The following is a 22,021-nucleotide window of genomic DNA, read 5'->3' as shown; positions in this document are numbered from 1 at the left end:
GAGCTTAAGGGATGCTTTTTGGTTTTCCATCTCTCTAGCCCAGTCCCTGGGGAACAGCAATAAAGAGGTTGGCCTGGAGAGCCAGCTCACACTGAGAGCTAATGTAAGGGAAAGTAGGAACATAGAAAGGGGGAAGAAGGACAAGGGAGTGTGGGCTGTTCAGGTGAGGCCAAGGGAGGAGAAGGCAGGCCAAGAGACCAGGCAGAGGAAGTAAGATGATGCAGAGCATGGATGAGAATTACAGAGAGCGTATACAAAGTTAGGTATTTGTTGGTGAGAAAAAGTGGTCCATGGATGGGAGAGTTAGTGTATGGTGAGTGAAGAGAGTGATTGAAGTTAAGTACAGGAGTAGGTGGAGAAAGTGAGAATGATTGAGAAAAGTGAAAGAGATTTAAAGGAGGGTGGCTGCGAGATGGAAGGGTAGCGTGGAGTGTATAGGGTGAGTAGAGAGTCATGGGAGTAGAGTCAAAAGTAGTGGGAGGAAAGTAGGGAATAGTGGAAGTAGAGGACAGTAGTGGGGGAGAGTAGAGTAGTGGGATGAGTGCAGAGTGGAGAGTACAAAATAGTGGATGGAGAGTGTAGTACAGTAGTGGGAGGAGAGTTTACTGGAGAGCAGTAGAGCAGGGAGTGGAGAGTAGTAGCGGAAGATGGATCACAGTAATAGATGGAAGAACATCAGTAGGACAGAGCAGGAGGGAGAGGGAAAGAAGAGATCGGAAGGAAGAGAGGAGGACAGCACAAGAAAGTGAAAGAAACTAAACAGCATCACAGCGAGGAGTACAAGAGCATGAGAGGTAAAGACCAAGTAAGACCTGACTGATCGGAAGGCACCACTTCTTAAGATCATTCTTCTTGTGGGACTCTGGCTTGGATCCACCTAGACGACCCCGGAGGAAGCACAAAAGATAAGGTGGTTGCCTTTAGGCTGCTAACACTGGCCAGCCAGATCTTAGACGGGCTCACAAGTTCTCTTCTTGTGCTTTCTCAGCGTTCCCAACTCCAAGTCAGATGTTTCTCCAGTTTCTGCGTCTCTCTATGCCTTTGCCGGCTCTTCCAGTAGGTGTTCGGGCTTCGGTCAGCTTTCCAGTCTCTGCAGAAGTCAGGAAACACAACTTTGCTCACCAGGCTGCCCTCTCACTCTGTGTGGCTGCTTGGACTTCTGCTTCTCTGCCGGTGCCTTGCTCTATCCTGAGCTAGATAACTCCATGCATCTCTTCCTGGCATTTCCCCAGTGACTAGACCGCTGACAGTGGTTCGCATTAGGAGTAATCATCATTGCTCCTCGCCTTTTCCTCATCTCATTTGCTGTCATACTGTTCCTTATGTCATATTGGGGAATGCTTGAAGAAGATTTGGCAAATGGTTGAGGGAAAATTTTACAATATGCCATCAAGGCATGAGTAAGGGAGGGAACATCCCTAAAAGGGAATGGGGCCTATGTGACTTTCTCAGATGATGTTGTGTCATCCCCATGAGGGCTGCCTCCCTCCATGTAGTCCTCCCTCATATAGCCGCTCCCACGATCAGGATCAGGTAGTGGCTGCTGTCGCCTGGCCACACGAGCAGAAGCTACCACAGCGAAAGGAGTGATAACATCATCAGATTAATCAAAACTCTCTAGTAAGATATCTGTTCTCTCTCGGTAATACATGCAACTGATTAGATTTTTATGAAAAACAGAGGTATTTAGAATTCCTTTGAATACCTCTCATACTTTTCTGTATGCAGTCTTCTAGGTTGACAGAGCATTCACCTACTAAACTATAGTTCTTTTTCAGAAATAATTAAAATAATAGTGATTTGTAATGGGTGCATGCACCACTGTGCAATCCATGCAGAGAACCTGCTATCACCTGATGACTGATGCTAGCTCGTACATAGTGACCTTCAATTCCCAAAAGAAAAATATGTCTATATCAAATAGTAAAACTGTTATATTTTTACATGTTATTGCTGTTAGTTTCCAGTAAAGGAAGTAATACGAGTATTATTCCTTTTGATCTTAATACAATCTGAACCTTCCCTACCTTCTTGAGGTCAATTGGATAGTATTTTTCACAGCTAAATGTTTTATGAACATGGCAAATTACTTTTCAAATGTAATTACTTTTCCTTTTCTTTTTAGGGTCACATTTTGTGGTCTATGCTGCAAAAAGTATGTGGAGGCAAACATTTCTCAGAAATCTCGCACTACTGTGAAGTATACAATGAAAACTTTAGCCAGTAGTTCGGAAACAATCATCTTTATTTTCTTGGGTATTTCTGCGGTGGATACCTCCAAATGGATGTGGGATACAGCACTGGTGCTCTTTACGCTATTCTTCATTTTAGTGTTCAGAGGAATAGGTAAGAATCTTGAAACATGATGTTTTTGTGTATTATTTACAGTTGTTATTTTTTGTATTGGTTGTAGCCAGATGATCGAAGTACATAGGTGTACTTTGTCATTACAGTAATGCATATTTATGTTCGTTACTAGATATGAATACACAAACTTTGTGTTGAGCTTTCAAAAATGAGTATGCAGACGACCATTATAAGCCAACCATAAAGTCTAGTATTGGAGAGTTCAGCTCAGAGTTTGGTGCAGCACATAGCTCAAGTTTTGCACTCTCGGTTGATGCTCTGCAACCTTTAAAGATCAATATTTGTAACAATGATTAAAATGTGGCATTGGTTATTAAAACCACTGCAGTGTATACCAATTGATGAAGCTTTAAGTGTGCCAATCCTTGTTACAATCACTCTTTTTCAGGGTAAGAAATCATGCAAGCAATATTTTCAAATTACTGCAATAGCTAGGATTTTAAATTTCTTGGAAGTTATTACATCATTGCATATCATTTCACCATTGCAGCTCAACATTCTGACAATAGCTGCACTTATCTTGTCAATTTACCCGCTGCTCAAAATCCCTTAACTGAATTTAACATACAAAATCGTAAAGGCAAGAAGCTCCATCTCATTCAACCCATGCCAGGATGCTGTTTTTTCCAGGTATGAAGTCAGCCCACTTAGGAATGTATCTTCTAACCACCTCTAACTGTGTCAGATTTCCATTGGGGAGCATACTAAATCTGTGGCATGGCTCTGATATGTTTTAGAATATATGCCTTTTTAAAACAATGTATGGAATGGCCACCAATAAACATGGAAATGTCCGTAAACGCTCCTGTAAATGCTTGTAGGCAGAGAACGATCAAGCTTATTAACCAGCGCAGAAGCAGTCTGAGTGTTCTTCATGCATTGAAAGCTGTTGTGCTCATCAGGGAGGGGATTGTGTGCAGACTCTGAATTCAGCTTAAATTCCATTAGGAAAATATGAATGTATTTGCTTTTTAATGCTACAGTGACAAATTCAACCTGACCTTTGCAGTCTTATCTTCACATTGTCGATTGAGGACTTTGCCAAGATTCATAGAGTGAGTAAGGGCTAGAACTGTTATGATTCACACATTGCTTCTCTGGGCCACTTGGGTGACTTCTTGGTTGGACTTTGTGTCTAAGCTGCAAGGCCTGAGGCAATCAAAATAATGCTTTGAAAGGGATTGTGTCCTCCGACGTATTCCTCATCTTAGATATCTCCTTCCAGCTGTGCTGGCCTCGGAAACATTTTTCTCTAGAGGGCGCTGCACGTCGACGTCCTCCGAGTCGATGTCCCTCGACAGCCGCCGTATCGACGTCGACGTCATCCTTCCTATAAAGGCCCCGCGCAGCGTCCGTTGCTCAGTTCCATTTTTCCGCGCTTACTCAGTGCCTCGGAATACCGTTGCTCAGTTTTTGTCGTATTAAACCTTTTTACCTCGAGTTATTCGATCCGTACTCGATGGCTTCCTCGTCGGAACCGACAACTCCTCGATCCGGCTTCAAAAAATGCCGAGATTGTGGAAAAAAGATGTCACTGACTCCTCACAGAGTTTGTCTGTGGTGTTTGGGAGGGGAACAGCATTGTTCGGAGTGCGAGGACTGTATGTCCATGACAGCTAAGGCCCTGAAGGAGCGTAGGGGGAAGCTGGAGAAAGGTAAGACTTTCAAAGCTTCTTCTTCGTCGACGAAGTCGAGACATTCGTCTCCTCGTCACCATTCGCGCTCCAGGTCTCGGAGTGGGTCCCATCACTCCTCGAGATCGAAGCACTCGAAGAGGAGACGTCGAAGATCCCCTTCTCCGTCTTCCTCTTCCTCTGTTTTGCCAAAAAGAATCCCTTGCCCCACGAAACATAGTTCCCGGGCTGAATGGGAGGAATTCCGAAAAAATATGATGAGCGTCTTCGAGAAAGCGGCCTCGACCCCCTCGAAGACTGCCGAGAGAGATGCTCTGGTCGAAAGACCCAAAGGTCAAAAACGCAGCGAGTCGCAGTACCCGGCGAAGGAAACCTCTCGAGCGCGTCCCGAACCCTCGAGTAGGACTATGACCTCCAAACCTTCCTCGAAGGTTCCGTCGACGCCGTCGACGAAGGTCCCGTCGATGCCGAGGTCGGTGTCTTCGACGCCGTTGTCGAAGGGACCTTCGACACACGGGTCTGTCGACTCGAGGCCAGCTTCGACACCGGCGTCGACGCCAAGAAAAGTCACGGTCACGACACACCCAGTGACTATCCCCAGGTTCTCGATGACGATGGCTTCGAGATTGTTGAGTAGAATCCCAATTCTGTCGAGGTCATCGAGGCCTCCACCTTTGTTTTCAACGCCATGCTCGAAGCCTTCGACGTCGGCATCGACGACATCGATGTTTTTGAGGCCGATAATGACAAGTTCGACACCCTCTGCCTTGGAAATGGGATTTACACCCTTTATGAGTTCAGAACAATTGAGAACTATGTCCTCAATTTTGGAAGAGGGTGAATTGTCTGAACAGGAAGACACATTTGAGTTGCAGGGACCTGTAACCCCAATTAGAGAGGAATTTTCCTCTGAAGAACGCAGGTTAAAGGATCTTCATGATTCCTTACATGAGGCAAGTGGGTTAGACACTTTTCCTGAGGTGGAGTTTGCTACGCCAGACCCGGGGGAGCATGCTGAAACCCCCTATAGAGCCTTAATGGCCAGGATCACAGAGTTTATGGGGTGGTCTGCACCTTCACAATCTTTCCAACAAGATGACCTCACGGATATTCTTGATAAAGGCCCACAGGAGGATCCTGTGGTGCCTTTTCATAAAGCTCTTCAGAGGAAGATTATGACGAACTGGGAAACCCCAGATGTCGTCCCGGCAGTAAATAAAAAACTGTCTACAAAATACAGGGTATCTTCTACAGACCCAGAGTTTTTGTCAAAACACCCATCCCCAGAAAGTCTGGTGGTACAGGCAGCATCTTCTACCAATGTCAAGACGGCTTATCCTACCGTCCCACAGGACAGGGACGATAAAAAATATGATGCTATGGCAAAGAATGTTTTTCAGCATGTAGCATGGCGTTAAAATCTGTGAATGCTACTTGCACCCTTGCCCGATTCAGCCATACACTTTGGGAGTGTGCTTCTACAGCGGCTGACTGCATCCCGGAGGGAGAAGAAAGGGAAGCGTTCCTGAATGTCATACAGGACGGTAAAGACGCTATGTGCGAATCCCTCCAGACGGGCATTGATTCGGCTGACAGTATCAGCAGAGCAATGGCGGCAAGTACAACAACCAGGAGATTTGCTTGGTTGAGAAAGTCTGGTTTTGCCCCAGATGTGCAGGCCAGGCTCTTGAACATGCCATTCGATGGCTCTTCTTTGTTTGGGAAAAAGGCGGATGACAGTTTAGAAAAACTGAAAACTTCAAAAGCAGCAGCAAAATCCCTAGGCGCTGCAATCCGTCAGACACCTTTTCGTCCCACAGGAACCTCTGCGAGAGGCAAGTCCTTTCGCTTCTACTCCGCATTCGGAAGAGGTAGAGGACGACCGGCTCAAAGGGGACAAAGAAGAACTACCTGAGGTGGACGGGGTAGATATTCAAAAGCCGCAGCAACAGCAGGTGTCTCTTTACAATCGGCATCTGCATCAGCCGCCCCAAAACCACTCTGAGGACTTCCCTCACAGGACACCTGTAGGAGGCAGGTTGACTCAACATCTGGCGGAATGGCAGGCTATCACGTCAGATGCTTGGGCATTGGAAACAGTTGCCCAAGGTTACTGCCTGCCTCTCCTACGCATACCTCAGAGTCATCCACCGGGGATCAGCTCTCAGAAAGCTCCAGATCCGCTCCTCTTGCAGGAAATTTTGGACCTGCTAGAGAAAGGTTCCATAGAACCGGTACCTGTAGCGGAGAGGAACAAGGGCTGGTACTCCCCTTACTTTCTCATTCCAAAGAAAGACGGAGGACTGAGACCCATCTTGGACTTGCGAGAATTGAACAAATTCCTCAGAAAAGACAAATTCAAGATGGTCACTCTTTCTCAGATCCTCCAGGCCCTTCAGTTCCAGGACTGGTTGGTATCTCTGGACCTTCAGGACGCTTATTTCCATGTGCCTATCCATCTCAAACACAGGAAATACCTGAGGTTCGCAATTGGCAACTCTCACTATCAATTTCGAGTGCTGCCATTTGGGCTGACCTCCGCCCCGAGGGTCTTCAACAAGTTAATGTCGGTAGTGGCGGCAAGTCTAAGGAGGGAAGGGATTCATGTCTACCCCTACCTGGACGATTGGTTGATCAGGGCTGTCTCTTCGGAACAAGCTCAGATCCAGCTAAATCACGTGTGCCACTCCCTTCACAGACTGGGCTTCTCCCTCAATTTAAAGAAGTCACAAATGATACCATCGCAGAGACTCCAGTTCATAGGAGCGATCCTGGACACTTCCCTGGGAAAAGCCTCGCCACCAGAGGTGAGGGCTCAAGATATTCTACAGATGGTTACCAAGTTCCAAGATGCCCAACGTCTCCCAGCCTTCGACTTTTTGAGGTTGCTAGGCCTCATGGCATCCTGCATTTTCCTAGTGCCAGAGGCTCGCCTGAGAATGAGATCCCTCCAGTGGGCACTGAGGACTCAGTGGTCACAATTCTCAGGGAGAATGACAGATCTTCTTCAGGTTCCCGACAGGGTGGCTCGAGACCTTCAGTGGTGGGCCTGTCAGGAGAACATTCTGAAAGGAGAACATTTTTGGCAACCCTGGCCGGAGATAACAGTAGTCACGGATGCCTCACTCACGGGGTGGGGAGCCCACGCCAACGACTTGACCATCAGCGGTCGTTGGTCTCCATCGGAGTCCAGACTACATATCAACCTGTTAGAGCTGAGAGCCATCAGACTTGCGCTGAAGGCGTTCCTGCCAGCTGTACAAGGGAAAAACGTCCTGATAATGATGGACAACACAGTGGCCATGCATTACCTCAACAAAAGAGGAGGCCTAGGATCACTACCCCTGTGCAGAGAGGCGATGCAGCTCTGGTTTTGGGCAATCCAAGAAGGAATCTCTCTATCGGCAGTTCACCTAGCCGGAGAGAAGAACTTGACAGCGGACGCTCTGAGCAGGCAGAGCACAGTCTCCCACGAGTGGGAACTAGCTCAGGAAGTCCTTCAAGAGATCTTTGCCCTTTGGGGAACCCCTCAGGTGGATCTGTTCGCCACCAGCGTCAACAGGAAATGAGATCTGTTCTGCTCAAGGGAATTTCCCCGGAGAGGAGCTCTGGGAGATGCGTTCATAGTGGACTGGGATTTTCCGCTTCTGTACGCGTTCCCACCGGTCCCTGTCATTCCTCAAATGATCAGGAGGTTGAGAAGATTCCGGAGAACCATGATCCTAATTGCCCCGGATTGGGCCAGGAGAACGTGGTATCTGGACCTTCTAGACTTGTCCATCTGCCCTCCAATTCGACTTCCACTCAGAGAGAACCTACTCTCACAGAAGGGAGGTCAGGTTCTCCATCCAGACATCAAAACCCTCAACCTTCACGCTTGGCTTCTGAAAGGTTGAGGTACAAGGATTGGGACCTCCCTGATGATGTTATGGAGGTGTTGGTTTCGGCAAGGAGGCCAGCAACAAAGTCTTTATACCGCTGCCGTTGGAACAGATTTTGCAGCTGGTGTAGAGAACAGAATATCGACCCTTTTTCATGTGGTACACCAAGGGTTTTGTCCTTCCTTCTATATTTGGAGAATTCAGGCCTTCAAGTTGGCACCATTAAGGGCTATCTCGCAGCGCTATCCATCTTTAAGCGCACTGCGGAAGAACCATCCTATTTCAAATTACCCTTGGTAATACAGTTTCTAAAGGGGTTAACCAATGTTTATCCCCCAAGACCATTCCAAGTTCCCCTATGGGATTTAAACTTAGTACTAACTTTCCTGATGGGCACACCTTTCGAACCACTCCATTCTTGTTCGTTAAGATTCCTTACCCTTAAAACTGTTTTATTAATAGCACTTACATCTGCTAGAAGGGTGAGCGAATTACAAGCTCTTTCTTGTAAACCCCCTCACACAATATTTCACAAAGCCAAAGTTGTCCTGCAAGTGAAGCCTAATTTCCTCCCAAAGGTGGTTTCTGAATTCCATATCACTCAGAAGATTACCCTACCATCATTCTATCCTCCTCCTCACCCGGGGAAAGAGGAAGAGAGGTTACACAGGCTAGACCCTAGAAGGGCTTTAAGTTTTTACATCAGTAGACTAGCCAGAATAAGACAGGCAGACTAGCTGTTTGTAGGTTACACAGGTCACAAGCTGGGGTTACCAATAACTAAGCAGACCATTTCCAGATGGATCATTCTAGCCATTCTGGAATGTTATAAACTGGCAGGGAAAGAGCCCCCTCAAAACCTTAGGGCTCATTCGACCAGAGGTATTGCAGCTTCATCGGCCCTCAAAAGAGGCGTGCCGGTTAAAGACATCTGTGCGGCCGCTACATGGTCGTCTGTCCATACCTTTACACGTTTTTACAATTTGGATTCCTCCTCCAGTCAAGAGACTAGGTTTGGAAGGGCTGTACTGCATTCTATTCATCAATAGAAGACAGTGTGAAGTCAGTACTCCCTCCTCCAATAATAGAATACTGCTATGGGAGCCCATCTAAGATGAGGAATACGTCGGAGGACACAATCCCTTCGAAGAACAAGTTACTTCTTACCTTGTAACGTTCTTTCGACGGGATGTTCCTCCGACGTATTCCTCATCGGCCCTCCCATCCATCCCCGCAGTTCTACTTCCCGTGTTGTTGCAGCCTACGCTCCTTCAGGGTGATTAGTCTAGTCCAGAAAGTATTATTGTGGGCTACAAAATGGAACTGAGCAACGGACGCTGCGCGCGGCCTTTATAGGCAGGATGACGTCGACGTCGATACGGCGGCTGTCGAGGGACATCGACTCGGAGGACGTCGACGCGCAGCGCCCTCTAGAGAAAAATTTTTCCGAGGCCAGCAGAGCTGGAAGGAGATATCTAAGATGAGGAATACGTCGGAGGAACATCCCGTCGAAAGAACGTTACAAGGTAAGAAGTAACTTGTTCTTCTAAGTCCAAGCACACTTTTAAAAAGTCCAAGTAGGTCGTAGTACATTTTTTCAATCAAATGTTGCCATAATTACATTTTTTCCCAACAGTTTGTACTGTTAAAAGGCTAAAATGTAAATCTCTAAATCATCATAATGTTCCTTTTCAAAAATGGTTTTCTTTAGTGTTATTTTGAAACATAGTGACCATTATTACCACAGTTGTTACACAGAAAACATGTTTGTATCCAGTGCTGTTTATAATATCCTTTTTAAGTAAAAAAAAAATTGTATGTGCCAACTGTTGTAACGGAAACACTGTAAACAAACAAAATAAAACATTTTACAAAACTAATCCTGTTGATACTAAATACATGTCCTTGGTGTTTTATTTGAAGACATTAAAGCTACTTGTAATAACACCAATCTAATGAAATTGGATTGATGATGAGAGAAAACGCTAGTCTCGCAATGTCACTTAAAAATAATAATGAAGTGTGATTTTGAATGTAGGAAACCTTTGCATGGTGTGTTGCTTGGTAAAACCTTGAATAATGCTCTCCATTTTCCAATATCCACTTTTCTGCCTCCCTAGAGAAATTGCAGAAGTTATTCATGCTGTGGAGAACAAGGGACGAAGGAATTCCAACTGTGCGGATGCTGCATTTATTTAGTTTGGTTATGCCCTAAATTGTTTGCAGTTTTATACCTGTGTCATAGATCACATATACTCCTACAGTCACCCCACTGATGACCTCAGGTGTGATCTCATCAAATTCTTCATATGTCATCTTGACACTTTATGAATGCTAAGCAAATAGTTTACCCAATAAATTCAGCCCACACAATAGCTAAATCCATGCATTTCTTCTTGATTTTCCTGTAGATGCTGGAAGTGCTGTATATGCTGTAGGCCCTAACCATGGCCATTGAGCTTTGGACAATTTCCTTAGGGCTTAGCCTGTGCTCACAGTCACACACACTGACCTTATAAGCAGGAGACACAGATAATAGCATTTGTATACCTAGTATGTACGATAACTAACACTAATCCTAGGTTCATGCTTTGGTCATCATAATTTTCCCCCTTTCCAGATGTTAGCTCACTGTTTTGTATGCCGCAATGCTCGAAGTATACTCTATATCCACAAAGGTGCCTTAGGGCTTGATGTTTATTAAAGCCCTAGACTCCAGGTTTTAACTTGCTCAGAATTTTGCTAGGCCTAGATGTATAATCCTACTGGTAGAGTACAAAGTATAAGGCATGCTCTACTTCTATGCGGTAGCTTTTGCCCTTGGTAATGGTTTCAGTATTCTTAAAATAATTTCAGTAGGAGGTTTCACTTAAGATAAGTACATTTTGTAAAACATGGCCCAGTTCATGAGACGCACTATGCCACATACATATGTTGGCTGCAATACCCTAAACACAAGCCCTAGTAAGTGATGTCAAGTGTGTCAGTAGGAGTAGTACATGTTGGGGGCTTGAGTTATGGTTACGTAGCTTACCATAGCTGGACATTTTCATGCTTTTTAGATTTTTCAATACAACCATAAGCATGTCACTTTAAAAAGATTTTTCACAGAATTTTAAATGTTTAAAGGTTTTTATTAGTACAACTAACCATAATGTCCCCTTAGCAAAGTTTTTTTTACTGAACTGTGAGCTATTAAAAAGTCCCATCTTAACATACGTAACACAACTCTAAGGCTCCTTTAACAAACATATTTTTGCAGTGCACATTGCTGCGTGCCACTCTGCGCAGTGGGTGCTGGGGATGCAAGTTGCAGATAAACTGCCTGTGCAATGGCATCGGACAATGCCACAGCTCCCGCCTAGTCAACCACAGTGGCAAGACCAAGTAGCCACTTTACCCCCATAGCGGGTTCTCAGCCACCGGCTAACCACTGGCAACCGTGCTGCCAAAGCACAAAACATAGCCTCTGGGTGTGGCTTGTGCCAGACACCATGGCCACTTTACTCCCATAGCAGGTCTGTGGGTAAATTAGATATTGGTTAGCATGCACTACATATACATCCATAAAATATGCTTGGCATATGTCTTGAAATTGACCAAGATAATGTATTTCTCTACCGGTAGCTTCTCACAATATCCTATGTGATGGCATCAGTGGTGTCATCAGTAATGTCACCAGTGTGCGCTAGTTTCCAGTGATTCATTGATGATGTAAAAAGTGATGCCATATGTGATTTCATCTGTGATATTATAAATGTGCTTGTGAGCTGCACAGCAGGCGGCTCAGAGGTAATGTGTTGTAGCTTCAGACCCTTGCCAAATTTCAAGGGTTTTGTCGTGTTAAACCATCACCTTAACAACACTTCAACTACAGTTTTGTCACTGAATTTCAATGGTTTTGTTATGCCATATCCCACACCACCTGTAGTCAGTGCTGAATTTGTGGGCGGGCTTGCCCGGGCTCAGCCCCAGCACTTATTTCTGAGCCACAGCACTTATTTATAATCCTAGCTTGATTATATTGTGGTGTTTTGGCAACTTTCTTTTTTTAGTAGTCAGTCATAGTGTTGGTAATGAGGTAATGTTTTGTAGCTTCCGACCCTTGCCAAATTTCAAGGGTTTTGTTGCGTTAAACCATTTATTTATTTTTTGCATTTTTAAAGCACTCACACAGCCTGAGGGCATCGAGGCGCTGTTACAGGAATATGACTTAGTTGGTATTTATAACGCGCTTAATACAGAGAGGTTTCTAATCGTGGACCCAGGGATCAAACCTGTGTTGCTCCGCGTCGTCTTGCTTCCAGGGCGAGCACGTTGCCGCTGAGCTATCCTCCCGGGACAGGGACCATCACCTTAACAACACTTCAACTACAGTTTTCTCACTGAATTTCAATGGTTTTGTTATGCCATATCCCACACCACCTGTAGTCAGTGCTTAATTTGTGGGCGGGCTTGCCAGGGCTCAGCCCCAGCACTTATTTCTGAGCCACGGCACTTATTTCTTATCATAGCTTGATTATGTTGTGGTGTTTTACCAACTTCCTTTTTTTAGCAGTCAGTCATAGTAATATCAAAATAGCAGTCCTGGCTCTCTTCATCCTGGGATTGCTCATTGTTAGTAACAAGCCTGATAACCCAGGTTGACAGGGCATGGCTATTTATCCATTTTCATGAATAACAATGGGTTAGAAGATGACAATGTTGGCCACTGATGCTGGCCATGCCAGCACACTGCTTGAATGAACTTGCTTGACATTGCTACAAATTCTCTTCTGCAATAACCAGCAAAGTGGTTAACAACAACAGGAAAGTCAACAGCCAGCAGTCACAACACAGGGGCAAGGTCAGTGAAAAGGCCAATATCAAAGAGGAGTTTCTAGCACGAGTGCCAAACCAAGGAAGATGATCTTGCTGCAGTGTTTGGCAGGCAGCATCAGTTGAGTACTGATTTTGCCTACATTTGACCAATAATTTAGCATAGAAGGAAAGCATGTTGGCTCTTACTTTCTAGTCATAGATTGTTAAAATGTTGCACTTGCCACTGATAGGATCAGTGCAAAATATTAACAATAATGTGCTTTAAAGACGCGCTTAAATATTTATATTTCAAGACACAATATGTTATGTTGATTGGGATCTGTAAATCACACCATGCAGCGATCATCCTCAATGAACCGATGGTATTTGCAGTATTAGCACCAATTATGTTGGTACTGTATGGAGCAGGCATTGGTGGTGTCCGTGGGCTTGTAGCTGCCCACCCCAATGTGTCGGTGACGTGCAAGAAAATACTTGGGCCTTGGCACATGTTTTCTTACAAATTAAGCACTGCCAGTAGTACTAAAGTCTCTTTTCATATCAGTACAGCTGTCATATTTAGGCGTTATTGACCCTGCCTAAGTACCGTAGCAGGAGTTATAGGCCCTCAAGACAGAGTTAAAGGGCTGAGCATAGCAAGGAAGTTTAACGAGATTTACAGGCCCATAACTCACAGTATGACCCAATATTGGGGTCTATTAAGCTAACATGACCTCTGGTTAAGGGATAGGGGGTTAAAAAAAGGGAAGGGGGCAACCTACTTGGAGTTGTCATTGGGAACTGGCGGGTTCCCAGATGAGCATGTAGAAACGTGCTGAGGGTGGGAGGCGGGTGGAGATTTCTTAACTGGGCTGGCCTGCCTCTGCAGATACACATCAGCAAAGAAACTGAGTGGTTATCTGAGGGGCTAACCAAGAACCATTTGTGTCTGCAAAGTGCAGTCTGTCGATGGAGTGTAGTGGCTGTGGTGAAGAAACAGGACCAACATGGGTGAGGGGACGGTCCAGTAGGTTGAGTAGTGAAGGTAGCCTGGCTCTGAGAGCAGTATTCACATGATAATATGGAGCGCTGCACTGAGAGCCTGCCTGTTGCAGTGATGGTGAAGTCACATGAACCCTCATGTCTGTATATGAGTATTAGCTTGGGGAGTGATGTGGCACACCCCATTTCTGGGCCATTTATCAGCCTTTCAAGCCACACCGGCTCCTATGGTCTGTAAATTGGCCATTGAGGCGTGCCACATCACTCCCCAAGGTTATATTCTGTTTTTATCAGTATGTTCCCAAGGGTCGCACTACAGGGGGCAGAGGGTTCCCATTACTTGTCGGTGGCCCAATGGCCATCCCATGAGGCCGCTTTCCGATATTGAGACCGAAATGAGAATTTCGAAGGGATTGTGTCCTCCGACGTATTCCTTATCTTAGATATAATAATAATAATAATAATAATAATAATAATAATAATTTGGCATTTATATAGCGCTACGAACCCTGAGGTATCTGAGCGCTGCTTATTATTACCCACGGTGTGTGGTGCTCATTTATCGACCTTGGAAGGATGAAAGGCTGAGTTTGGCCCCGCCGGGTTTCGAACCTGCGTTAGCAGCCTCTGCTCGGATGTCAAAGCGAGCGCTCTACTCGCTATGCCACTTGACCAGCTTTGCTGGCCTCGGAAATTTTTTCTCTCTAGAGGGCGCTGCGCATCGACGTCCGCCGAGTCGATGTTCCTTGACAGCCGCCGTATCGACGTCGACGTCATCCTGCCTATAAAGGCTGCGTGCAGCGTCCGTTGTTCAGTTCCGTTTTTCCGCGCTTACTCAGTGCCTCGGAATATCGTTGCTCAGTTTCGTAGAGAATTATTCCATTTTCCTCGAGATATTCGATCCATACTCGATGGCTTCCTCGTCTGAACCGACGACCCCTCGGTCCGGCTTTAAAAAATGCCGAGACTGTGGAAAAAAGATGTCGCTGACGGACCCTCACAGGGTCTGTCTGTGGTGTTTGGGAGCTGAACACCATTGTTCGGAGTACGAGGACTGTATGTCCATGACAGCTAAGGCCCTGAAGGAGCGTAGGGGGAAGCTGGAAAAAGGTAAGACTTCTAAAGCTTCTTCTTCCTCGACGAAGTCGAGACATTCGTCTCCTCATCACCATTCGTGCTCCAGGTCTCGAAGCGGGTCCCATCACTCCTCGAGATCGAAGCACTCGAAAAGGAGACGCCGAAGATCCCCTTCTTCGTCCTCCTCTTCCTTTGTTTCACCTAAGAGAATCCCTTGCCCCACGAAACATAGTTCCCAGGCTGAATGGGAGGAATTCCGAAAAAATATGATGAGCGTCTTCGAGAAAGCGGCCTCGACCCCCTCGAAGACTGCCGAGAGCGATGCTCTGGTCGAAAGACCTGAAGGTCCAAAACGCCGCGAGTCGCAGCACCCGGCGAAGGAAGCTTCTCGAGCGTGTCACGAACCCTCGAGTAAAGCAAAGACCTCGAATCCTTCTTCGAAGGTTCCGTCGACGCCGTCGACGAAGGTTCCGTCGATGCCGAGGTCGGTGTCTTCGACGCCGCTGTCGAAGGGACCTTCGACACACGGGTCTGTCAACTCAACGCCATCCTCACCACCGGCGTCGACGCCAAGGAAAGTCACGGTTGCGGCGCACCCAGTGGCTATTCCCAGGTCTTCGATGACGATGTCGAGATTGTCGATATCCTCAAGCAGAATTCCGATTCTATCGAGGACCTCGAGGCCTCCACCTTTGTTTTCGACGCCACGTTCGAAGCCTTCGACGTCGGCGTCGACGACATTGACGTTTTCGAGGCCGATTACAACAAGTTTCGCACCCTCTGCCTTGGAGATAGGTTTCACACCCTTTGTGAGTTCAGACCAGTTGAGAACAATGTCCTCAATTATGGAAGAGGGAGAACTGTCTGACCAAGAAGAGACATTTGACTTGCAGGGATCTGCAACCCCAGTTCAAGAGGAGTTATCCTCAGAGGAACGCAGATTAAAGGAACTCCATGATTCCTTACATGAGGCAAGTGGTTTAGACACTTCCCCAGAGGTGGAGTTCGCTAGGCCAGACCCGGGGGAGCATGCTGAAACCCCTTGTAGAGCCTTAATGGCCAGGATTACAGAATTTATGGGGTGGTCAACACCTTCACAGGCTTTCCAACAGGATGACCTCACAGATATTCTTGATAAAGGTCCACAGGAGGATCCTGTAGTACCTTTTCATAAAGCTCTTCAAAGAAAAATAATGATGAACTGGGAAACCCGAGATGTCGTCCCGGCAGTAAATAAAAAACTGTCTACTAAATACAGGGTATCTTCTGCAGACCCTGAGTTTTTGTCCAAACACCCATCCCCAGAAAGTCTGGTGGTACAGGCAGCATCTTCTACTGACATCAAGACTGCTTACCCTACAGCCCCACAGGACAGGGACGATAAAAGATACGATGCTATGGCTAAGAAAGTCTTTTCGGCATGTAGCATGGCGTTAAAATCTATTAATGCTACTTGCACCCTTGCTAGATTTAGCCATACACTTTGGGAGTGTGCTTCTACAGCGGCTGACTGCATCCCGGAGGGAGAAGAAAGGGAGGCGTTCCTAAATATCATAAAGGACGGTAAAGACGCTATGTGCGAATCCCTCCAGACGGGCATTGATTCGGCTGACAGTATCAGCAGAGCAATGGCGGCAAGTACAACAACCAGGAGATTTGCTTGGTTGAGAAAGTCTGGTTTTGCCCCAGATGTGCAGGCCAGGCTCTTGAACATGCCATTCGATGGCTCTTCTTTGTTTGGGAAAAAGGCGGATGACAGTTTAGAAAAACTGCAAACATCAAAGGCAGCAGCAAAATCCCTAGGCGCTGCAATCCGTCAGACACCTTTTCGTCCCACAGGAACCTCTGCGAGAGGCAAGTCCTTTTGCTTCTACTCTGCATTCGGAAGAGGTAGAGGACGACCGGCTCAAAGGGGACAAAGAAGAACTACCCGAGGTGGACGGGGTAGATATTCAAAAGCCGCAGCAACAGCAGGTGCCTCTTTACCATCGGCATCTGCATCAGCCGCCCCAAAACCACTCTGAGGACTTCCCTCACAAGACACCTGTAGGAGGCAGGTTAACTCAACATCTGGCGGAATGGCAGGCTATCACGTCAGATGCTTGGGCATTGGAGACAGTTGCACAAGGTTACTGCCTGTCTCTCCTACGCATACCTCAGAGTCATCCACCGGGGATCAGCTCTCAAAAAGCTCCAGATCCGCTCCTCTTGCAGGAAATTTTAGACCTGCTTGAGAAAGGTGCCATAGAACCGGTACCTGTAGCGGAGAGGAACAAGGGCTGGTACTCCCCTTACTTTCTCATACCAAAGAAAGACGGAGGACTGGGACCCATCTTGGACTTGCGAGAATTGAACAAATTCCTCGGGAAAGACAAATTCAAGATGGTAACTCTCTCTCAGATCCTTCAGGCCCTTCAGTTCCAGGACTGGTTGGTATCTCTGGACCTTCAGGACGCTTATTTCCATGTGCCAATCCATCTCAAACACAGGAAATACCTGAGGTTTGCAATTGGCAACTCTCATTATCAATTTCGAGTGCTGCCATTTGGGCTGACCTCCGCCCCGAGGGTCTTCACCAAGTTAATGTCGGTAGTGGCTGCAAGTCTAAGGAGGGAAGGGATTCACGTCTACCCCTACCTGGACGATTGGTTGATCAGAGCTGTATCTTTGGAACAAGCTCAGATCCAGCTAGATCATTTTTACCACTCCCTTCACAGACTGGGCTTCTCCCTCAATTTAAAGAAGTCACAAATGATACCATCGCAGAGACTCCAGTTCATCGGAGCGATCCTGGACACTTCCCTGGGAAAAGCCTCGCCACCAGAGGTGAGGGCTCAAGATATTCTACAGATGGTCACCAACTTTCAAAATGCCCAATGTCTCCCAGCCTTCGACTTTTTGAGGTTGCTAGGCCTCATGGCATCCTGCATTTTCCTAGTGCCAGAGGCTCGCCTGAGAATGAGATCTCTCCAGTGGGCACTGAGAACTCAGTGGTCACAATTCTCAGGGAGAATGACAGATCTTCTTCAGGTTCCCGACAGGGTGGCTCGAGACCTTCAGTGGTGGGCCTGTCAGGAGAACATTCTGAAAGGAGAGCAGTTTTGGCAACCTTGGCCGGAGATAACAGTAGTCACGGATGCCTCACTCACGGGGTGGGGAGCCCACGCCAACGACTTGACCATCAGCGGCCGTTGGTCTCCATCGGAGTCCAGACTACATATCAACCTGTTAGAGCTGAGGGCCATCAGACTTGCGCTGAAGGCTTTTCTGCCATCTGTACAAGGAATGAATGTCCTGATAATGACGGACAACACAGTGGCCATGCATTACCTCAACAAATGAGGAGGCGTAGGATCACTACCTCTGTGCAGAGAGGCGATGCAGCTCTGGTTTTGGGCAATCCAAGAAGGAATCTCTCTATCGGCAGTTCACCTAGCCGGAGAGAAGAACTTGACAGCGGATGCTCTGAGCAGGCAGAGCACAGTCTCCCACGAGTGGGAACTAGCTCAGGAAGTCCTTCAAGAGATCTTCGCCCTTTGGGGAACCCCTCAGGTGGATATGTTCACCACCAGTGTCAACAGGAAGTGCGATCTGTTCTGTTCAAGGGAATTTCCCCCGAGAGGAGCTCTGGGAGACACGTTCATAGTGGACTGGGAGTTTCCACTCCTGTACGCGTTTCCACCGGTCCCTGTCATTCCTCAAATGATCAGGAGGTTGAGAAGATTCCGGAACACCATGATCCTAACTGCCCCGGATTGGGCCAGGAGAACGTGGTACCCGGACCTTCTAGACGTGTCCATCTGCCCTCCAATTCGACTTCCACTCAGAGAGAATCTGCTCTCACAGAAGGGAGGTCAGGTTCTCCATCCAGACATCAAAACCCTCAACCTTCACGCTTGGCTTCTGAAAGGCTGAGGTACAAGGATTGGGACCTCTCTGATGACGTTATGGAGGTGTTGCTTTCGGCAAGAAGGCCAGCAACAAAATCTTTATTTAGCGAATTCAGGCCTTCAAGTTGGCACCATCAAGGGCTATCTCGCAGCGCTATCCATCTTTAAACCCACTGCGGAAGAACCATCCTATTTCAAGTTACCCTTGGTAACACAGTTTCTAAAGGGGTTTTACATTAGTAGACTGGCTAGGATAAGACAAGCAGACCAGCTGTTTGTAGGCTACGCAGGTCACAAGCTGGGGCTACCGATAACTAGGCAGACCATTTCCAGATGGATTATTTTAGCCATTTTGGAATGTTATAAACTGGCAGGAAAAGAGCCCCCTCAAAATCTTAGGGCTCATTCGACCAGAAGTATCGCAGCTTCATCGGCCCTCAAAAGAGGAGTGCCGGTTCGAGACATTTGTGCGGCTGCCACATGGTCGTCCGTCCATACCTTTACACGGTTTTACAACTTGGATTCCTCCTCCAGTCAGGAAACTAGGTTTGGAAGGGCAGTATTGCACTCTATTCATCAATAAAAGGAAGCATGAAGTCAGTACTCCCACCTCCAATAACAGAATACTGCTATGGGAGCCTATCTAAGATAAGGAATACGTCGGAGGACACAATCCCTTCGAAGAACAAGTTACTTCTTACCTTGTAACGTTCTTTCAATGGGATGTTCCTCCGACGTATTCCTTATCGACCTTCCCATCCATCCCCGCAGTACTACTTCCCTTGTTGTTGCAGCTTACGCTTCTTCAGGGTGATTAGTTGAGTCCAGAAAGAATTATTGTGGGCTACAAAACGGAACTGAGCAACGGACGCTGCGTGCAGCCTTTATAGGCAGGATGACGTCGACGTCGATGCGGCGGCTGTCGAGGGACATCGACTCGGTGGACGTCGACGCGCAGAGCCCTCTAGAAAGAAAAAATTTCCGAGGCCAGCAAAGCTGGAAAGAGATATCTAAGATAAGGAATACGTCGGAGGAACATCCCATCGAAAGAACGTTACAAGGTAAGAAGTAACACTTCTGTGCTATGTGTTATGTTTTAGCAGACAAGAACATGATTTTTGCGCCCTCACCCTTTTTTCTCACAATAGAAATCACATCTGGAAACGGCACACTGATTTTGCACAATATTTGTCATTAGCACACAAGTAGAAGAAAACACATTACAAAATATTATCAAGCCCCTCTCAAACTTTAAATGTGCCCACTGCTATTCTTTTACTCTCTCTACATCATGCATAAAGGCAAACTGCCTGAAAACCCCTTGTAATATAATTTAAATCATATTCTTCTTCCTGTTATTCACTTCTTAAAGTAAATCAAGTTATTGCTGGAACATCTCCTTCTTGCAAAAAGAGGAAAACAAATGGAAAGAAATGGTATTCCCTAACTCTCAAACTCCATAATTGCTCTTTTTTCTACCTGCCCACATCCACCCCCAAGCCAAACATCCCTTTGACTTCTTCCTAATATACTTGTATTCACATTGTGGTTTCCACTTCTCATGAGAATACTTTCGAATCTACCTCGCCTCAGTGAAAGACATAAAAGCTACTGGACAGATTCCGACCAAACCAGTAAAAGGCATATTTGCACCCATCTATGATGCTCTTGAAACACATTCTACGCAAATCCATCTAACAGATTTCTGTATGGTGAACTTGATACAAAAAGGTTGGCCAAACACACCTTTTTCTCACACTTGTATAACTTTTCAACCATTGAGCAAATTTGCACCAGATTTTCCAGTTTTCCGGTTCTTGCATCAAAAAACATCTTTGGAAAATGTCATACAGATGCGTCCCAAGAGTCACAAGTTATTAGCAAGAATTTGCAGAATGTCAGTGGATTATAGGTTTCACACTAACTATAGAGTAAACTTTAGTTAATACAGTTACAGTGATCTGAAACATTGTAACATTTCTGAAAAGCCTCACCTATGCAATGCACCATGGGAGATATACAGGTGTTTTGGTCAATGGGACATCTTGTTCACCAAAAGTTTTTAAAAAACTAAAAACTACTGAACTGATTTACACCAAACCACAAAGGGTACGTCTGAACTGCTTCATGTCCGAGTTGTTTGTTATTTGGTGCAAACCCGTCAAGCAGTTTTTCCTGTGCGCCTGTTCAATGGATGGACATTTTCGCCTATGACAAATCAAGTGCAGTCAATAAATATTAGCCCTTCTTTCAATGCTTTATCATTTTTTTACTTTTGGATGAACGTGCACCACGTGGTCCAAGTCTGGTGTGGCTCGGCCAGAAAACTATGCAGCATGTCGGAGAGATACGTCAAAAGAGTCAAATATTATTAGCAGTTGAATCTTTGAAAAGTCAACCACTGATAGGTTTCACTCTAAATATAAGGTGACAATGTCGCCATATAATATACATTAATAATGAGCTGGGACTTTTATTGTCCCTCTACCTTTTTTTGCAAGCTCAAAGCTCTATAAAAAGAGATTTGTCCTGATATTCAAACCTTTCTTAACATTTGTGATACACTTATCGAAATAGGTCAAATCTTCCCAAAAAAGGGCATATCCCGCAAACCAATCTTTGAGAAGTTCATCCATGTCTATTCACTGGTACACTAGTGCAAGATTTTACACCAATGAGAAAAGTGTACTCTGTCATCTTAATTATTTCTACTGGCTGCTGCTGACCGAATTTCCCCCTAAGTGAGAACTTCACCTCAGTATTATTTTGTATATTTACCAATTCTGAAGGTGCTGAGGATCCATCTATTTGCCTGCTTGTCCAATATGAAGTGCAGTGTATGCACATGTGGATGTTCTGGGACCTACATTCTCTTGTAGATGCGTTTAGATATAGTGGATTTTTTGTTAGTCGTGGTATGCTAAACAGTCTTTTCACATGTTAAATATATCGTCGCATTTTCAGCAGTGCAGTGATCTCAATATTACTGGAGCCATTATTCTTGGAAGATAGTGATGTTAAGTAATAATTTGGGGTGACCTATGATTCTTTTGGTATGCTTTTAACTTCACCGATTCCCCTTTGCAGGGCTTCTTGCTCTACTTGCCTGTTTGTTGTGCACTCTTCCTAGCAGAGTCCATTCCGTCTCACCTCCTGTCCTACATCTATGAACTTGATCAGCTGCTCCTTGAGTAGATGGCCTCTTGAAATCTTTGATTATCTACAGAAACATTCAAAATTCTCCAAGCACGCAGAATATAATAAAGCAGGCAAATATTTGCCACTCCTTGCTCTCAATTACAATCATAGTGCTCAATAGCCACCCTATAGAGAGCCCTATGTGCTACAATAGCAACCAAAGATTTGTAGC

General features: G+C 45.9%; 1 protein-coding gene across 1 annotated transcript in view; it reads left to right on the top strand.

Moving 5' to 3' along the window:
* Positions 1 to 22,021, top strand: part of SLC9A5 (solute carrier family 9 member A5) — a 1,894,848-nt gene that overhangs the window by 1,078,061 nt on the left and 794,766 nt on the right. Inside the window, exon 6 of the mRNA XM_069604452.1 lies at positions 2,126 to 2,346. Coding sequence (XP_069460553.1) covers positions 2,126 to 2,346 — 221 coding nt within the window. The remainder of the gene's footprint in view (positions 1 to 2,125; positions 2,347 to 22,021) is intronic.

This window comes from Ambystoma mexicanum, chromosome 1p (genome assembly GCF_040938575.1).
Source record: "Ambystoma mexicanum isolate Mex_15411 chromosome 1p, UKY_AmexF1_1, whole genome shotgun sequence".
Classification (NCBI taxonomy): Eukaryota; Metazoa; Chordata; class Amphibia; order Caudata; family Ambystomatidae; genus Ambystoma; species Ambystoma mexicanum.
This window is presented reverse-complemented; position numbering and strand designations above follow the sequence as displayed.